Source organism: Epinephelus moara, chromosome 7, assembly GCF_006386435.1.
Source record: "Epinephelus moara isolate mb chromosome 7, YSFRI_EMoa_1.0, whole genome shotgun sequence".
NCBI lineage: Eukaryota > Metazoa > Chordata > Actinopteri > Perciformes > Serranidae > Epinephelus > Epinephelus moara.
Genome location: NC_065512.1, coordinates 11,172,764 through 11,192,302, shown reverse-complemented (window position 1 = coordinate 11,192,302; position 19,539 = coordinate 11,172,764). Strand labels below are relative to the sequence as shown.

The 19,539-nt window shown below is 42.1% G+C and overlaps 1 protein-coding gene across 3 annotated transcripts in view; it reads left to right on the top strand.

The window, feature by feature from the left end:
* The first annotated feature begins 5,235 nt into the window (after nt 1–5,235).
* LOC126393073 (disintegrin and metalloproteinase domain-containing protein 23) overlaps nt 5,236–19,539 on the top strand; it is a 36,612-nt gene continuing 22,308 nt past the window's right edge. The window contains exons 1-6 of one of the 3 annotated variants that reach the window (XM_050048928.1): nt 5,236–5,505; nt 6,142–6,359; nt 6,825–6,901; nt 15,896–15,959; nt 16,943–17,025; nt 17,162–17,225. In XM_050048928.1, the coding sequence (XP_049904885.1) occupies nt 5,430–5,505; nt 6,142–6,359; nt 6,825–6,901; nt 15,896–15,959; nt 16,943–17,025; nt 17,162–17,225 (582 nt within the window). In that variant the 5' untranslated portion in view covers nt 5,236–5,429. The remainder of the gene's footprint in view (nt 5,506–6,141; nt 6,360–6,824; nt 6,902–15,895; nt 15,960–16,942; nt 17,026–17,161; nt 17,226–19,539) is intronic. The other 2 variants (XM_050048929.1, XM_050048927.1) reach the window with 2 other exon arrangements.

Below are 19,539 nucleotides of genomic sequence, written 5' to 3'. Positions count from 1 at the left end.
ATCGAAAGCTTTGCCTTCCAGCTCAGCTCCCTCAAAATGAAGCACCAACACGCTGATCCATCTCACGCTCCATTCTGCCCTCAATCGTGAACTAGTCCCTGAGATACTTGAACCCCTTTGCTTGGGGCAGTAACTGTAATAAAACAGAACATACCAATAACAACATGATAGTAAATTAAAGAGTAAAACAAGGTGTTAAAAACAGATATAAATACATAAATGTGTCTAAATATGCATGCATAAACTAAGCACATAGCTCATTCAAGAGGAAATATCCCAGATACATGACGACTTAATGCACATACTAAGACTAAAAACATTCAGCAACTAGGTCATCCCTCGAAAGACAACTTATATAAGTGTTTTGTGAAAGAGTCAACAGACTCAGCTGATCTAATGGGAGGGGGGAGACTGCTCCAAAGTCTGGGGGCAAGAACAGCAAAAGAGCAGACACCGTTGGTCTTGCAGTTGGTGCGCGGTATGGCCAGCAGGGTTTGGCTGAATGATCTAAGTGGCCACTCAGCAGTGTAAGGAGTTAGCTTTGAAATGTAGGCAGGAGCTAGCTCATGAGGTTTCCTATAAGTGATTAAAAGAATCTTAAAATCAATTCTGAACTCCACTGCAGCCAACGCAGCGAGGCTAAAATAGGAGTAATGTGAGATCTAAGACCAGTCCTTGATGCTGCATTTTGTACAAGCTGAAGAAGTGCCAGGGCAGTATGACTAAGGCAAGTGAGAAGGGCATCAGCTGATAGTAAAGGTAACACTCAACATCCATCATCTCTCCAAGTCCAACTCCCTGTTGAAAATGTAAAATTGAAGCTTCAAGCCCAGAGATGACCACAATGACTCATCGTAGCACTCCCATGATGAGCTAACACATGTTCATGTGCACAATCATTAAAGTGTCCATTTAATTTTTTCATCTCTACAACACCCATTCATCGAAGTTCAGCATGATTAAGGTACTATTAAAAAATTTAGTAATAGGCTTCAATAGAGTAATGGGGGAAGAAAATGGTAAATGCAACAGAGGCTGAAATATTTTGACTTTTATGCCCTAGTGTGAGTCCAGATCCAAAATGCTTGATCCTAGGCCTCCCATAATGCAACATAATAACGTTAGACCCCCTGTGTTTGGTAAATGCCATGGATGTACAAAGAGAACTGGATACAGCGCTGGAAACAGGAGCATAAGGCCAAAATTGTTCGACTGCCACATGTGAAAATCCCTGGATGAGCTGGCTACTTCCAGTTTAGCCCTCCACTAACTTGAATGGGGATACAATGAATTAATCGTGCAGTTTGTCAAGACTTTCCAAATCTTATTTGACCGAATGGATCAGATTCAGATAGTGAAACAAGTAATTTTGTGGAGGTTGTGATGCTCAAAAAAACGTATCCATTGATTTACAGACATCTCTTTCACAATATGTCTATGGGAAAAGGTCTTTTTGGGCCCACTGGCGTCCACATGGCAGACTCTGAAGTTGTAATTCCACTGTTTCGCCACTATGAAAATTGTCTTCAAAGCTTGGCACATTTCTAGTATCTAATGCCCAAACTCACACTTGACAAAGCTCCACCAGAGCCACAGAAGACGTCATACAAAAAATATATTGTTAATAATGAACTTTGGCAATAAATACAGCTGTCTTTTCTGCCTAAATCACAAACTATAGAGAAAATAGAGAGTCTATCACAGTTTACATCAGTGCTGCCAAACTGCTCTTTATGGGGTTTAACTTTTCAAACATGTTGCTCCCCTGGCACCACCCCAACTCCAACACTGATGTCACAAACACCCAGCTAAAGGCAAAACACCCGTTGTGACATCATCGACGGAGGCATAGCCAGAGCTTTTTTCAGGCTGAATGTTTTAATTGCCCAGTGTGATTTAGCATGGAGTCACTCTTTATGTCACAAATAAGAAGTAAATCACGTTAATAACAAGTGAAGTTACCTCCCACAGCTCAGGTAGCAGTAAGTTTTACTTACTGCTACCTGAGCTGCTTACTTTTAATCAGCTGACCTTTGTAGGAGAGATGTTAGTTGTATTAAATTAGTCAGATTTAATAGGAACCGTCTGATGCAAGGTCGAACTAATGAAGACTTAGCTTGTTCATGCGGATTCTGCTGCTTACTCGACCCCTTTTTCTTTGAACAGACAGTCTTGTCTCAGTTGTCTCAGTATCCAGCAACCCAAAATGACCATCTCATCCCTCTGTGGACTGTTCAGCCCTGAGGGGGGAGCTGTCACATCCTCCAAGAGCCCCGTGTGTGTGTGTGTGTGTGTGTGTGTGTGTGTGTGTGTGTGTGTGTGTGTGTGTGTGCAATCTGCATAGCCTTACAATGAAATCTACAACTCATGCCATACGCTCGTTATAGTTCATGGCCCATGTCACACAGTCTGCCTTTAAGATATTCTGCTATCTCACGAAGAGACTGGGGCACATTAAGGGTTCTCACTGGGACTTTTAACTCAAGGAAACTTAAAGGAGCTATTGTCATCACTCTTGAACACCAGTGTTCATGATGTTCCTCACGTACCGTCTCAGCAAGCTCGGTTTAGATCTCATTTCTTTTTACATTTACTTGCTCAGCTGTGGCATTGAAACACTTTATATTCATATGATAGCGATAACTCACACATACATGGCACCTTAAGTTAAATCAAGAGGATCAGTCATAATTTTTGCCGTAGCTCTATGAAGTGTTTCCTCATAAATGAGTTATTTTCAGTGAAAAAAAGCCAATGTAATTGTATTAGGGCATTGTGTGTTGATGGATTGGGTGCTTACCTTATCGGCACAATGATGGGAGAAACTCTGGAATGGAGTCAGTTTATAAAGCACAATTAATTTTGAGGAAACTAATTTTGATTTATATACATCATATAAATGAAATGAGAAAAGAAAAATGCTTTTACGTAGGTGTGATTTGTGAGAGATCTCACTCATATTGTTTCTGGGGTGGATGACTTGACCTTTAAGATGACGGTCAAAAGGTCAAACTTGGCCAAATGTCAAAGGTGTAGATAATAAAATTAACGATGGATGAATTCCATTTAGCTGCCTCAGTGTCAGGGTTTTGATATTGTGCATGCTGGCTCACTGTCACACTGCCATGGCTTATTGGGACACTTTCATAGAACAGATCCACTGTTGATGTTATTAGTAACCCTGTGTTTCCTGCTGTGACAAATCAAAATGTCTGCTGTGCACTTTGCTGCTGTGGTCTATACCTCTATCATAAGATTAAAAAGGAAATTTTGTGATATGATGTGCAGTAATAAAATACATAAGTACAAATTTGAAGTACAGTAGCCTCGGCCTACTTGTATTTTACTTGATTATTTCTATTCTACGTGACTTTATACCTGGACTTCACAACGTTTCAGAGGGGAATTCTGCATGTTTTCACTCTACTACATTTATCTGACAGCCATTAATTACTAGTGACTTTAAAGCTCAGGATTTTACACAAATAAAGTGATCAGCTCACACAGTATGAAGCATTGTTATAGGTTAAACCACCCAACAACAGAATATAACCAATAGCTATCGTAGTTAACTTTGCTTTTACTAGCTGACACATAAAATGCTGCTCACCCATTAATGCATCAGTTATGAAATTACCCAGTAATGGCTAATGAACATATTAAGTGCATTTTACTGCTAAATCCTCTAATTGACCTGTCACTAAGCCCCGCTTCTTTGTGATAGTCTGACAAGCTGTCGGAGTGAGCTAACTGCACTCCCTGAAGAAATATTATCATATTTTTGGAAAAATGAAACAGTGATTCCAGAGAGAAGCAGACAGAGGGGTCTACAGTCTGTGTTTGAAGGATATATCCAGGATGTCAAACTGACTCAGCAGCAACAACAGGTTAAAAAGACAAAGATAGTTAGAAGCTAAAGCCGAACTATAGGCTACAGATCACAGTGTAAAAGTGAACCACCACATCACTGCTGGTCGCCACACAAGACAATGAATATAAAGAGAAACTTTGCTAATATTGAACCAGCTGTGTGGCATCACAGTGTGTGCAGATGAACGGTGCCCGTGCCGCTGCCAGCACCCGGACTTACACCACCGGACAGGCAGGGATCTCCAGAGGAAGTCAAACAACTTTTATCAGTGATCACATCTCTGCGTCATCACAATGCGATGACACAGAGCTGGTTGAATATCAGAAAAGTTTCCCTGCTTCCCTTCACTGGTTCCTGTACAGCAGGGTCGGCCTTTATTCAGTGTTATAATCATTAAAAGCAAAAGCAGCATGTGTATACATTCAGTAGGCTATATCTTCAGTAGCTAGCTAGCTAACCCTACACTTTTCAGGGTTTGATTTTGGTTTTTGAACAGGGAAGAAACGTGTATCTTTTTCCAACCTCACCAGGTAACGAGTATCATAAATACACAACACTGGTCTGAGCCGGCCTGATGCTACGTTATGATTTGGCAGGTCTTAGTGAAGGATCAGTTAACATTTAGGCTACTGTAAAATAAGGAACCAAAGTTGACCTATGTCAAGATGTGATTCCTTAACTCTTCATATTGAAATAGTTTTAAACTAGCCTGTTTTCTACAGCATGAATGAATATCTGAAATTCAGTCATGGCTTTTGGTTTTGGTATACCACCCCAAGATTTTCAGCGGCTCCATCTGGCCACCCCTAAGAAAAATTTCTGGGGGCACCACTGTTTATAACCATGATATTATAAGAAGTAGCTAAATCCTTAAATCCTACCCCAAAGCATACCCATTTATTATATATAACTACAATGACTGGAACATTATGCGATAAAATTTGGTTTAATGCTTGCTTATTTTTTTTTACATATTCTTTTATATGTTTTTTTTTTTTTTATTTTACAGAGGCGTGATGCGTTCACTTGATCAAATATTTGCCCTGTTTTTCTGAATTAACACAACTATAATCTCTGTAATTCACAAAAAACAGCATATTATTTTCTCAAGTGTATGTTTGTGCTCTCTTAGTGCTCTCCTTATCATAACAAATAAAAAATCACCCATGTGAAATGATCATCTCAGTGTCACAGGGTCATTTCCTGATGTGATCACACATGTCTTTGAGGTCACCTGCGCGGGCTTCCTGTTGTCCAGAAGGGAGGAAGGACATGTTTGTGCTCATCGAGGAGGAGTCTGCTGGTTGACTTCCAGTAGCTGCCTGGCCACCGCCTTCTTTCTGCTCCCCCCTCCCTTCCCTCCTCATCCCCTCCCATCCTCCTCCTCACCCTCCTCCTCCTCCTCCTCCTTCAGCCGCTACTGCAGCAGCATCCCGGTGCCTCCTGGATCCATGAAGAAAGCCCCCCTGCACGGCACGTCCCCCGCCACGATGGGCCGCGAGCTATATACTGCGTTGTTGTGTTGATATCGAGATATTTCAGTTATCAAATATGAATCATGCATTTGATATTTCTGGCCACTTTGCTCGTCAGCATCCTTTCGCCTTGGCTTCATCCATCACTAGCGTCATCCGGTACGTATTGCAACAGCCCGCTGGCTGCTTTATTTGTCACTTTCATGTAACTAGACACACCTTTTACTTTGTGTGTTGGGCTAAAATAATATCTGATGGTGTACTGCAGGTGCACAGCATCGCGTTTTTACCCTCCCCTAAAGATATTTGATTTAATATGCGGCGTATTCAGCGTGATGGTGCATGAGGCAGACTACACCATCTCAGCATCTTTTGTTCAGCTTATAAAATATAGTGCTCTTTATTATGTGTGAGTGTCATATTTAACATTTGCTGGTGCTCTTTTTACTTCAAGTGCATGGCATTATCTGGATATATATGTTTTGATAATATTGTATGATGCACACTGCATTTGTCTTTATGGTGCAGAGTTTTTCACTTTGGGAACAGCCACATCAAAAGTGCCTCTCTGTGAAATGTATCCATCTGTATTCTGTCATATGTGGTTGTCAGTACACGAGAGCGTGTATGCAGTCTTTCTAAACACTGTCCTAAGAATGGCAATGAAGCCGTGGCCACTTGCCTCAGTATTATCAATGCGTTTCATGAATAAAGCATGACAGCTGGCTGTGTGCGTGTGTCTTTATACGTGTGTGTCAGGTTTTTCATGTCCGTGCGGTGGGAATTGTCTTGCAGATTCTCAAGGAGCAGGGGACAAGGTTGAGAGGGACGCAGTGCCAGCCCTGCTGAAGCAACAGGCAACTGCAGCACCTGCCACAGACAACACAACACAGCATGCAGCAGAGCATGTGATCACCTACCCCTCGCGGTTGATCTACTACCTAAACGAGGACTCGGAGAGCACTTACCATGACCTGGACACCCGCACCAAGAACCAAGCCACAGACGGGCAGGTAAGCCAGGATGCGGGAGATTGATACTGGCATGTGGTGAGAAGAATTTCCTAGAAATACATAAGTAATCAATAGCAGGAGTGTCCAGGCATTTAAAAGCATTCTCCATGGTCAAGGCTTTGAAGTTTTAAATCCAGATTATGGCTCCTATTAAACCTTAACCTTGCCTGTAATGTCATTTTACTGCACAGTGTCAGACAAAGCAAAGACACCCATCACTCCTAACACATTAACAGATACACTTTAGGAACTGGAACCATGCCAGAGCGACCATGCTGAAGGAAGCCTTTCTTCCAGTATACCCACTGTGCATTACCATCTGCCATCTACCACCACATCTGTTATTTGTGCACTGTGCTGTAGAGGATGCTGAAGGTGGACTCTGGAGGATTTTATGTTGGTAGACAGCTATAGTCTTATACTTTGCATCATGTAATGCAGTGACGACTCTTTTCTCCTTCACAGGCGGTCCACCTCGCCCAAGCCAGTTTCCAGTTAGAAGCATTTGGCTCCAGATTTGTTCTGGATCTAGCACTGAACACGTAAGTCCTTCTTCTATCACTACAGTAATGCATTTTAGCTAAAGCAATTGAATTTATAGACAGTAGGGCTGGGTATTGTTTTAAAAATGATGATACCAGTACCAATACCAGAACCCTTAAAGTGATATGGGTAGGGTACTTCATGTGATACCCGTTATGTGAATGGAGTGGAGTGTAGGATAGCCATACTGAACCTCCAACCTTTGTTAATACACCTTGCTCGACTTCACCACACCACAGCTTGTATGGGTTGGAGCTGCTTCTGCGGGAGTGTGAGCTCCACATTGAAAACTGGACTATTGCATCAGACTTTGGACAGACTGTATGCACTGTGCCACAGGAAGTTAGCATAAAAACAGATTAGCGAAGAGATTGATGAATGTAATACAGCTCTATTAAGAGATTTTGTCTTAAGTGAAAATTTCGACGGCATGTTTAGCCAGCTAAGATTGGTAGTATGATAGCTGTGTACCATGTAGAGTTCTCCAGGGATAATGTTTTTCTGTAGGCTGCCCTGGTCCCCTTCATCAGAAAGTCTATGGGATTTTTCTATTGGACTGGAAAATTGTAGAAAATAAACTCTGTGGCAAACAATTATGATACTTAGATGTTTTGTTCAGCCAGATAATCTTCACAAATGACCACTTTTATGATTTTTGAAGCGCAAGTGCAATTGCCAGAAGTAAAAAGATAACTTCAGGCTATAAACAAACTACACCACAGTCGCATGACTCAATGTCGCCACCACAGCAACCTGTAAAACCATGTTTGGCGTGATGAAGTTCTGTAGTCTCATTTAGCCACTTGTTAGAAACCACCTTTTTAAAGACACATATACGCTTCAAAATCTTGAGTCAAATATGTACTGACTAATTTAATGCTGTAGAACAAAATGTGAAAATCGCTTAAGCATTTGTCCACCACAGACCTTATTTCAGGCATCCAACCAAAAACTCAAAAAACATTGACTTCAAGCCGAGGGAACCAGGCGTGTGAAAATCCAAACTCATTTTCCAGGTTTTTGGACTCATTCCTGGACCACTCTATAGAGCAGTGATTCCCAACTGGTTGGTAGTGGTCCAAAAGTGGGTTGCGGGTCCATTCTGAATGAACAAGCAAGTGACTCGCAAACGTGTCAAGTTTGTAAAAAACACACTTTATTTTTTAGTACAGTGAATTTCCAGCACAGAGCTTTTATTTTGAAGTGCCATTTCCCACTGTAGAGTGATTGACAAATGGACAACTACTTGACAGAGACAGCAAACTAGCTTGAAAGCATGGCCAACCGCAAGTACGATGCTGAATGTATTAAACTGTGTGGACCTTGAACCAATGACTAAGGGGAAATCTGGAGCCTGTGGCTGGACCAGTTGGGAACCACTGCTATAGAGTGCATGCACAATGAGTCATATGTCTTTTAACATAGTATTTCAGAAAACATCACTCGTCCTGTTTTTGCCTTTTTACTGATCCATGCACATATTCCATAAGATTGGATGATAAAAAACACTCAAAATTAATTTTCTGCCATTTCTGCGGCAGCGTTTTTATCCATCTGCAAAGAGATGTATTTCCTTATGTTGAACACTAGAGGTGTATGGCGTATACTATATGGAAATATGGACACAAAACAAAACATAACAGTTATTAATGGGTACAACAACAGATTCGAGCTATTTCGCTGTCGTTGTGAGTTTGTCGGGATCGTTTAACACCTTACTGCTGTGTTAGCTCGTGCTAACTGGGCAGATGTTGAATGAAGGTTCAATGAAAGTTTGGTGATCCAGTGGGTAGTTTAGACAGTTAGGGATCAAAAAGGATTGGATGCATGTATCGTTTAGTTGGACACATTTTGATACTGCTTGTTACTAAGTAATTTTGATAAATACCTTATAAGGGCATTGAGTACCAATACCCAGCTCTGACAGAAAGTGAGCCGCTCTGCTCATTAAAGTAAATTCCACTCAGATACCCACACAGTTAGCCATAATGGCTGCTACACTTTCTAGTGTTTACTACCAGTCAGACACAGAGACTGATTGTAAAAGGATTAATTCCCAGAATCTTTACAATGGAGGTGATGAGTGCAAAGTTGGCACAATTCATAGAGCCACAATAGCCACATTTAGGGGAAGTACAGCAGGTTAGAATACAACGGAATTTCCCTTTAAGCATAACAAACTTTGTGATTGAATTTCCAGTAAAAAGAATCTGCCTGTGTCTGCTGTCAAGGTCATATTGACAGCATTGTACAGATTCATCGGGGGTTTAAGAGAAGCTGTGTAAACCTTCCTGCCACAACAGAGCCACACTGACTCTTCCTATGGATATTATAGAAAACACTTTCAGCATCCTGTACAAAACATTATAGGAAAGCATCAAAGGAAAGATAGGTTTAGGGTTTAATTTAGGGTTTTATTTCTTAGTGCAGGGCTGTTGAGTTGTACTAATTCAAAGCTCTCTCCCATGGAGTCTGCCGTGTTTCAACAGTAGCCCAGAATGGACACAGGAGAGGTTTCAGTCCTGCAACCTCTCTACTAGATGCCACTAAGTCCTACACGCTGGACCTTTGAATGCAGGCCTAATGTTAGCTAAATGCACAGTTTAAGATGTGCTTTGTAGGAAAAATTGACAAGAATAAAAGTGAAATAAATGTTGTATTGGAGAAAGACACAAAATCATGCTCAGTAAGTAAACAAGTGAAGTAGGAACATCATACACCAAACAGGATCAAAGGCAGTATCAGATAAAAAAAACATGGTAACTGAGCGTATTGACGGACTGTGAGACATGACACGAAGCGGAGGTTGAGTGAGGCTGAATAAAGATGAATTTAATTGAAACACTGAGTCGTCTGACTCTGACAAGATCACGCCCTCACGGTGAAAGTCTGGCTTAGTGCATCAAAATGATCAGAAAGTGCAAGATACCGACTCTCTGAGCAAGCAATATGTGTCACAGCCGAAACCAAACTGACAACACTTGTGTTTCCCGTCTGCAGATGACTGCTGTTTGTAAAGGATATGTGCTATTATATGTCAGATCAGTGATTAATGCGGCGTCAGTCAGCGATAATGTAATCAGGGAAACTGTAATTGAATAGGTCAGCGCGCTAGTTTCCAGAATCCTCCCGGTGCTAAAAGCAATCTTAGTTCAGCCGCCAGACTATACACACAGGCTGTTTAAGAAAATGATTTGGAAAACCAGAAGTCTCTGTCTTTAATGAGGTTTAATGGGTTTGCATGAAAATCAGCTGGGAGACAGTCACTCTAGTGTGTGATCACATTGGGAGACACGAGGCTCCAGACACTCAATGATATTGATTTACTCTCTTCACAAAGTCGCCGCTGTACATGTGTGAAGGCTTAATGTCCATGTGTACAAGGACTTTGAAGTGCTGATTGAATTCCAGCTCCCTTAAAGTGATTTAAAGCTATATAATATTGTAACTTTATATTGTCTGCATGGCCGAGTTTCTGTTAGATGTGAAGACTTGCACATTTGTTTTTTTTTAGTCTGTGTGTAGGTATTCAGTCTCTGGTTACTTTAGAGCGTAAATTCATCACTTTAGCAAAAAAACAAATTATGGAAACCTTTAACCAGGTTGGTTGAGGATATCTTTATTTACTTGGATAGCTGGGTAATGAAGTGAAATAACCCTGGATGCCAAAAGTGTGAGCATCACTTCAGTGCCGGAGTAGAAACCTACAAAGTGCAGATTTGAGCAGCTAAATTCAGTAAATAGTGTGTCTTTGTGTGGAAATGTACAAGGTCAAGTAATGTAGGAAAGACTCAAGAAAGTATGAATAAGCTCCATGTTGTGAGGAGACCACATGTCTGACTACGCTTTGAGGAGTTGATGCCAATCAACGTATCCTCATACAACAGTTCGTTTGACATCTAGCGAATTAGCTCCCTATGAATGATGTTAAGTTACACAGGTTAGGTTTAGGTAAAGAAACATGGTGACTATGTACCTTAAAATAACTCATAGTTTACTTGGTTTAACACAAGACGTGAACACAAGTCTCCTGTGGGCAAGTCTTGTGTTGTTTGCCTCCTTTTGCGGACTTTCCCTTCGTGATACTATTTCCTTCTTTTCTCCCGTCAGTGCATTGCTCATGTCATTGCAGCCTTCCTGATAATGTGGGTTATACACGAATTTCTGGCTCATGATTATGTTGATTATGTGCCAACTGTGGTGAATTACTTTTTGTTGGTATACTTATGAACAGTGCGTGAGAACAGCCTGTGCCGCTGTATCAGGAAGGCCAATGGGCGAGTCATCCCTGGCCATGATATCTCCAACGTTTCTGTCTTTCTTCACTTTTTTCTAAATGGAATATATTCAGTGAGGTTTTGTGGAAATATAAAAAAAAAATATTGTCACACATGTGTTTTGTTTACATTGTTTGCAGCATGTGTTAAGTCGCACACAGACAGCAGGGACTGAACTCTCCTCCCGTCATTCACACAATCTCACATCGTGTTTAAAAGCTGTCATCCTGTGCATTCAGGACATTCAGGAATCACCACACAACACAGCAGCAGCAGCAGCAGCAGCTCTTTACAGCAGCAGAGAGGAAAGCATGACCTTGATTCCCAGCTGTTTGCTTGTAGCGTAGGTTATCTGTGAGATACATGAGCTAACTTCAGTGTGTGCCTTTTCTTTTTGTGTGAGAACAGGGGTTTGAATTCTGCTTGGTGTTGTAGCTGCGACAGTACCGATCTAAATATAGATAGGTCTGTAACCTGCCAATGGGTGCTACTTTATCTGCTCACCTCTTACTGTACCTGCGACTGCAAACCAAGGGAGCATTTTTTTTACATCTGAAAACAATTTCTTTCAGTCGACATATCATATATTGATAGAACTGAAATTAGGGCGGGGCAATATATTTATATGATATTGATATTGTGATGTGACACTAGATATTGTCTTAGATTTTGGATATCATAATATTGTATGTGTTGTCTTTTCCTGGTTTTAAAGGCTGCATTACAGTAAAGTGATGTCATTTTCTGAACATGCCAGACTGTTCTTGCTGTTCTATTATTTACTTTTACCCACGCAGTCATTATAGCCACATTACTGATAACTGCTTATCACAATCTCATTGTGTAAATATTTTGTAACAGTACCAATAGTCAACCTAACAACATCACTGCGATATAGATATCCAGATATTTGGTCAACAATATAGTGATCTTGATTTACCCCATATTCCCCGGTCCTATTTGAAATGTGAATGAGAAAAGTGATGCTTTGTGCTGCTTCTTCAGAGCGACTCCATTTATTTAGAATCAATATTTTCACTAGTGCTGGGCGATAGATGATATTGTGGTGATATTGTATGGCTGATTATTGGTGCTTTCACGAAACATTTAGGCAATGAGATTTTTGATAAATAATCATAAGTAATGTGGATATAATAATAAGTGGTAGTGTTGTAGTACTTGAGATCAGTCTTGGTCTCAAGACCACTTTTTGAATGTCTCATCTTGGACTTGACTTCAGTCAGGAACACGTTAGTCAAAGAAAACTTCCATTGCAGTAATACATTAGGCGGTATGGCTCTGTTCTGGGGCCTCTCTGCTTTTCCTCGGGCATACGCAGAAAGCCTCTTCCACACGCTTAGGTGGAAAGCCTAAGACAGAGAGAGCAAACCTCGCTGCCCTTCCATGTGCCTACATGGAAAGGCTAAGGCAGGGAGAGCAGCAGCAAAGACCCCCCAGGAACAGAACAGAGAAGCATCAATGACAAACAGAAATGACACTGATAAGGCAGGCACAGCATGAAAAGGAGGAGCTGGGGTGGAGGCGGGTTGCAAAGCAGCTTGCAGAGGAAGCAGTAACAGTAGGCAGGCCAGAGCAGTTTTAATAGAGCGCCCTGAATGAGATTTGCCTGTTGGTTGCATAGAAAGGAATCATGTGATCTATCAGCTGACTCCCTTCCATCAAACAGCTGCTCCATCAGTTGATTGGGCTGTTTGAGATCGGCTGATGTAGCTGGGATGTGAGCTGAGCTTGACATCGGGTCCTGCCTGAACTAACGCTATGCTCAGTTTTTTTATCTGGCCTTGTGTCCATCTCAGACAAAGAGGACTCTGGGTTTTTTTCCAGACTGGTCAAGACCACAACTGCAGGGATATCACTAAATTGCCTGTGTGAAAAGGAGTGTTTCTGCTCTTTAGTGTTTGTTTGTATTTGTTTGCTCACAGAAAACAAAGGAAAATCCCCACACATGAAATTCACCTCTATATTATCCAGACATTTCTCATGGCACTCCTATACACACATATATACTACTGTATATGGCAATAATAGAGGTGAATGAAGAGGAGATTTGATTTGTTTTCTGTGGGTGTTTTGTGTGAGTGTGGCTCTTTCAGATATTTTTTGGGAGTACCTATGGTTTGCATGTTCCACATTTTATCGTAAGTGTGTCATGCTGTGTGGGACTCACACTGGTCTGGTCTCGGTGTCAACTTGGTCTCGCCCAGGGTTGGAAATTTGCGCCAGCCACCAGCCACATGCTGGTAAAACATGCAAGTGGCTGCAAGATTTGCTTCACTCACCAGCCAAAAAGTAATAGTAATTTATTGACCTGCCCATAGATCTTGGAATCCACTGGCCTCAGTGGCAGGTGGACAAAAAAGTTAATTTCCAAACCTTGTCTCGACCCGTCAAAATGATGTTCTTGTCTCGGCCTTGATACATTCTGGTCTTGGTCATGAGTTTGTCTCGGTTTAGGCGGTCTTGACTACAACACTGCTAAGCGGGTAAAGGCGAATAATAGAGCAGCTCGAGCAGTCTAGTAAATTCAGAAAATTACGCCATTTTACCATAATGCAGCCTTAAAGGTCTAGTTTGAAGGATTTAGGGGGATATATTGGCAGAGATGGATTATAGTATAATAAGTATGTTTTCTGTAGTGTAGAATCACCTGAAAATAAGAATCATTGTGTTGTTGTTACCTTAGAGTGAGCCGCTTATATATACATAGGGAGCGGGTCCTTGTTTAGATTGCCATGTTGTCTCAAGAGTATCCTAGAATGGACAAACCAAACTTTGGCTCTAGATTGGGCATTTGGCATTTCTGCATTTTCGCATTGGCCACTGTACTGAACAGCCCATTTGCAACAAGCAGTGTCGGTAAAACACAGATTTTTAACGTGAAACCGCTTCATTCAGTGTTTTTACCAGTTTAAATCACCTGGTGTTTGTTTTGGAGAAGGAGAGACCTCTGCAGATGATTAGGCTCCCAGTGAAAATCCCCTGAATGTTTAGATCAGAAAAGAGGTGAACAATAATAGTAGATGGTTGGCGAGCCACCGGACTCCCACATGCCAAACAGCGTTGGTGAATCACTGATTTATAACATGAAACTGCTTATTCAGTGTTTTCACCAGTTTTAATCTCCTGATCCACTGGTTTTGGAGAGGAAGGGACCTCTGAGGATAATTCGGCTCCAGATATAAACCTCCTGAACAATTAACACTGAAGGAATTCTAACCAGGAGAAGTTTCAGGTGGTTGCAATTCAGCAATCCTCACAGCTACAGACCACTGAATCTCCTTAAATCGTACACACTGGACCTTTAGATCCAGGAAAACACGACACACCGATATCCAAAGTCTAAGATGCTTTCTAGTATCACATCACGCTATCGATATGATATCAATATATAGCCCAGCCCATGTGTTAGAGGTATGAAGAGTAGTGACACCACAGGATTCAGAGCTGCATCTGATCTGGCGCCAGACATAAGAACCTCCTGCAGGTTTTTTTGGTCCTCCCTCTCTTCCATGCCTCTGTCTCGCTTCCCTGCTGCTGCATTGTGGCACTCAGTCTCCTGTGAACTGAGAGACCTCAGGACAGGACTCCCTTCGCATGCTCTCCACACACTTTCACAGCCCTCACACACACACACACACACACACACACACACATCGACACACTCACAGTGCCTTTACCCCTCCAAGCTCCACAGTGCTGCCTAAACACACACACACACACACACACACACTCGTACAAACACAGATACACTCTTATTCCTTTGGCCCACTCTCCTCGCCCTGCCTCATCTGTCACGCTATTAATAGCCCCTCACTCAGGAATCTCTCACAGACGTCGCTCATGCCTTGACTCTCCCCTCATAATGTTGCACTTCCTGCTCACATGCCGCTGAGCATCACTCAAAAATGTCACACTGCTGGTGTTACAAGACCATCACTTTTATCTTTTTTTTTTTCTGCTGCAACGCCACTACATGTCCATGGAGAGGATGTTTTTATTTTATTTGCAAGGTTACTCAGGAAAAAAAGCGCCATTGTGGCAGAAATCGCAGCCTCTTGAAGTCAGCTGTCAGCTAACAGATTGAGTGTGTGAAATGGTTGAGGGACGCTGACTCAGATAGCAGGAACTGCCGGAAAGACCATTGTGTTCAAGGTGAATGCTGAGGCCTCGCAGTCATGTTGTCACATTAGGCTTCATTTGCAGCTTTCGGGCGACGTTACTTGTTTCTGTTCCTGTTATGCGTGCTGTTTCTCGACCAACTGATGTAATTTTGGGAGATTTGAGGAAGAATCATGTTCTGTGCTTGAACTTTGTGTAAAATGCAGTTTCAAAATGGTTGTTTTAGATCTCCTGTTTCTCTTTGATAACTGAAGGCCTCTTTGCAAAATTAGCATCTTGTTGTGACAGTATTAATGGAGTAAATGCGTCATCATCTTTCCTTAGGGCAGGCAACATTTAACATATCCGCTGCACTTTTCAGATGCCACGGGAGTGTTTGTGCAGGCTAATCCAGGCACAGTGGTGATGAGTGTTCTTGTTAAAACGCCAACCAAAGCACCACTCACGGCTAGTTGAAAGCCACAATATGTGAGTCAGAGAAAGCAAAGGCAGACAGACCTTGTGTGTTTTTTAATTGTCAAAGCATCACATCCGTCCACCCTAACCAACTGCAATCTCTGTTTTGTTTTTTAACAGTGACTTGCTGTCTTCAGATTATGTTGAAATCCACTATGAGGCGGGCAAACCTGTTCTATCAAAGGTAACGTCTTCTCTTGCTGTGACTGAATTTTTACAGTACACATGATCTGTCTTGTTTTGGTGGAGTTCTGTTTTCATTTTGTACAGTCACGCACATTGTGAAGCTAGAGGCACAAGCTTTGTCTCAACTTTGGGAAATAGGCTTTGAGACAAAAAACAGGAACAGATGTGAGTGTTGATTTCCTGTAAAATCAGTTTGCTTGTCATCTTTTATCACCAAACCTGCTAATTGGCAATTGAATTAAGACTGCAACCTTCATGTGTCATCCAGCAGTCACAGCCAGGAAATCTTCTTAAGAACAAAATGTACAAGAGGAGATGGATGGATAGATGGGTAGATAGATAGATAGACAGATAGATGGATAGATAGATGGATCATTTTGAGAGAACAGAAGGAAAGAGGGGATAGAAAGAGGGGGGAGGAGAAAACAGGTTGGGAATGAGAGCTGGTTCCTGCTGCTGCTGCTGCTGCTGCTGCTGATTCAGGCAGTGGGCTGGGCTGGGCATACTGTAGCTGAATCAGCAGGGTTTTGCTCTCCTGCAGCCTCCTGCTGGAGCTCTGGTCACGTGACGAGGTAGAGAAAGCCCTCTGCAGTATCAGTGCAGCGTGGGATGGGTGAAGTGGAAGAGAGAGGGAGAGGGAGAGAAGGGGGGAAATGTCCTCTGCTCACCCTGGATCTGACAGCTGAGTCACAGATAGTGCCAGGGCCCACTTTGTTATAACTCCACATCTTAACAAGCAGAGACCCCCCCAGAAAAGGCACTGCAAACTTACCAAACCGGCATCTGTGAGACAAGCTGTTACCTTCTCTGAGATGTTAGAATATTCATGATAATTAAGTAAAAAATATGACACATTCACCGTGTAATGGCGAATCTGAGCCATCATCTGTGGATGTGTGCTCCGCTCTGCCGGTAATGCTGCTTTAGTAATGCCTGGGGTTTGCTGTGATGCTGCATTAGCACTATGTTGTCTCCCCTCAGGGCGGTGAGCACTGTTACTACCACGGCCAGGTGAGAGGGAACGATAACTCCCATGTGGCCTTATCTACCTGCAACGGGCTGCAGTAAGTGAACAGCGGAGTTGTGTGTAATCCTCGCCGTGTTCAGAATATTTCTGGATACACTCGTCTCTGCTCCTCAGCTCCTATTGACTCAGTATCGACTGCTTTCTCTCTCTTTTCTACTCTCTCTGCCTGGCAGCGGGATGTTTGACGATGGAGTCTATGTGTATCTAATTGAGCCCTTACAACAGACTCATTCAATGGTAAGTTATTCCTGTTGCAGAGAGACAAAATATGTATCACACAAAGGTTTCACTCCACCTGACACGCACAACATCCTCTGCTGTTAACTTCTCTTTAGATTTTCAGCTGAGGATATCCTTATCGCTCCAAGGACATTCCTGTTTTTAAAGGAAGGAGATGAGACAATGAAGCTGTGTCAGCAAAGTAATCGAGCTTATGTTCTGGTGTACTCAATTTGGACACTGTTTAAAGGGTTACTAGGTTTTAAACAAACATTCTTGTACGACTTAAACTCTGTTTATACCTATCATGTTAGTTCCAGTTTGTTAAGCTGCATTAGACAAGTGGTCATGTGAAAGGGATAAATACATATTTTTCCTCTTATGTGTAGTGCTATTTACCAGCCTAGACTGTTTTGGTGTGAGTTGCCGAGTGTTGGAGATATCGGCCATAGAGAGCCAACAGTATCACTGCAAGGAAGGAAACATGCATCTACTCATGGACAAGAGGCTCATGCTCGTTTCAGTGCGAGATGTAAACATTAATGAGCTGTAGCAATTGCTAGCTCAGCGGTGCTAGGTGAGCTAGCAGTAGAGGCACGCTTCCTTCTGTGTTGTGATTCGATTGGTGGGTGTTGAGTTATTCAAATATATTTTTTGGGCGCTTTGAGCACAACAAACCGAATGCCATCTAGTTCCATTATATTTGAGAGAAGGCAGAGATCTCTACAGCTGATAAATCACTCGGCAGCTCACACCAAAGCAATAGCACCATATATAAATAAATAGCACCACAGGCAAGAAGAAAAATATGTATTTTGATTTTGGGGTGAACTGTCCCTTTAAGTCTTGTTTTATTGTGGCGGGGGTTTTGTTATTGGTATTAATAGTAGGGCTGGGCAATATTGTTGAAATCAATATGCAGGATAATAATAATAAGAATATTCATGGTTTCAGAATGCATCATGATATGAAACATTTACGTAAGACCACATCCCAGCCAACATTTGTATGTAAAAATGGGCCTTATGTGGGATTGTCCATGGGTTCCATATTGGGTGGGTTTACCCAAGTGGGCCCCACATGGGTAATGCTACGGCTACCCAGGCACCAAGTGGGTATGGGCCCAAAATGGCCATCTTATCTTGGGCCAACTTTAGTAAAATCTCATATGTGGGCAATTGGAATAGCGTCATTATGGAACCCATGGACAGTCCCATATAGGGCCCATTTTTCAGCTCATTTACTACCCACATGGGCCCCACATACACATGTTGGCTGGGATCTAACTGGAGCTTGTTGTTAGTTCAACTTTCTCACTGTCATTTATTTGTACAACATTATTTGATCATGTCATCACAATACTTTTCAGCTAACAGTCACTGAAGTACTAATTTGATATTTTGGGAAATAGGCCAGTACGTAGGGTTGGGCGATGTCTACCGAACTGGCATATGGCGATGTTCACAGTGACACATCCTGATGGACAATGACATTGCAAAAAGAGGCGGTAATCAACTGAACCAGACCCAACTCGCAAACTGCCAACTTTATGCATTACAGTAGGGAGGACTGAGACAAGGACAGAGACGATTAGGAGTGAGTGCCACGGCACTTTCCAAGGTGTGTGTGTGTGTGTGTGTGTGTGTGTTTGAGTAATACCTTACTTGAAATGTGTCACTTTTCAATCCACCTGCCGCAACCTGTGATATTTAAATAACGTACTAGTGAATTAAGAAGAAATAAAAAACAATAGTCAGCTCAGCAGATGTGAGAGGATATTGATAAGTGATGGTGGCATATCTTCACGACAGCAATAACACACTTGGTGGCTAAGAAGGGTACGCATTTGCCCAACTGGCAGCCTACAGTTCATCTGGTAGATAAATCAGAAATGTTACTTTTATACACACAATGAATGCCAGTAGCGCCGCAATCCCGTGCCCCAGTTTGGTGTAGATTTTTAAATCACATGGTCATCAGCGATGGATGATGGCATTGTCTATCAGCCCAACCCTACTTGTACAATGTCTTGCCGAAAGTTAGATAAGAATATTGATTAAACTTTCATGTCTGCAGGATAAATATGAAGCTACAACTAGCAGCAGTTAGCTTAGCTTAGCTTAGCATAAAGACTGGAAGTGGGGGGAAACGGCTAGCCTGACTACCAGGGGAACTGCCCATTGGTTCGACACCCCATTGTTCCGACCATATTAAACTCATTGTTCCGAAGTCCGTTCCGAAATCATCATGATGCCCTGTGGTTAAGGTCTGGTTAGGTTTAGGCACAAAAACCACTTGGTTAGGGTCAGGAAAAGATCATGGTGTGGGTTAA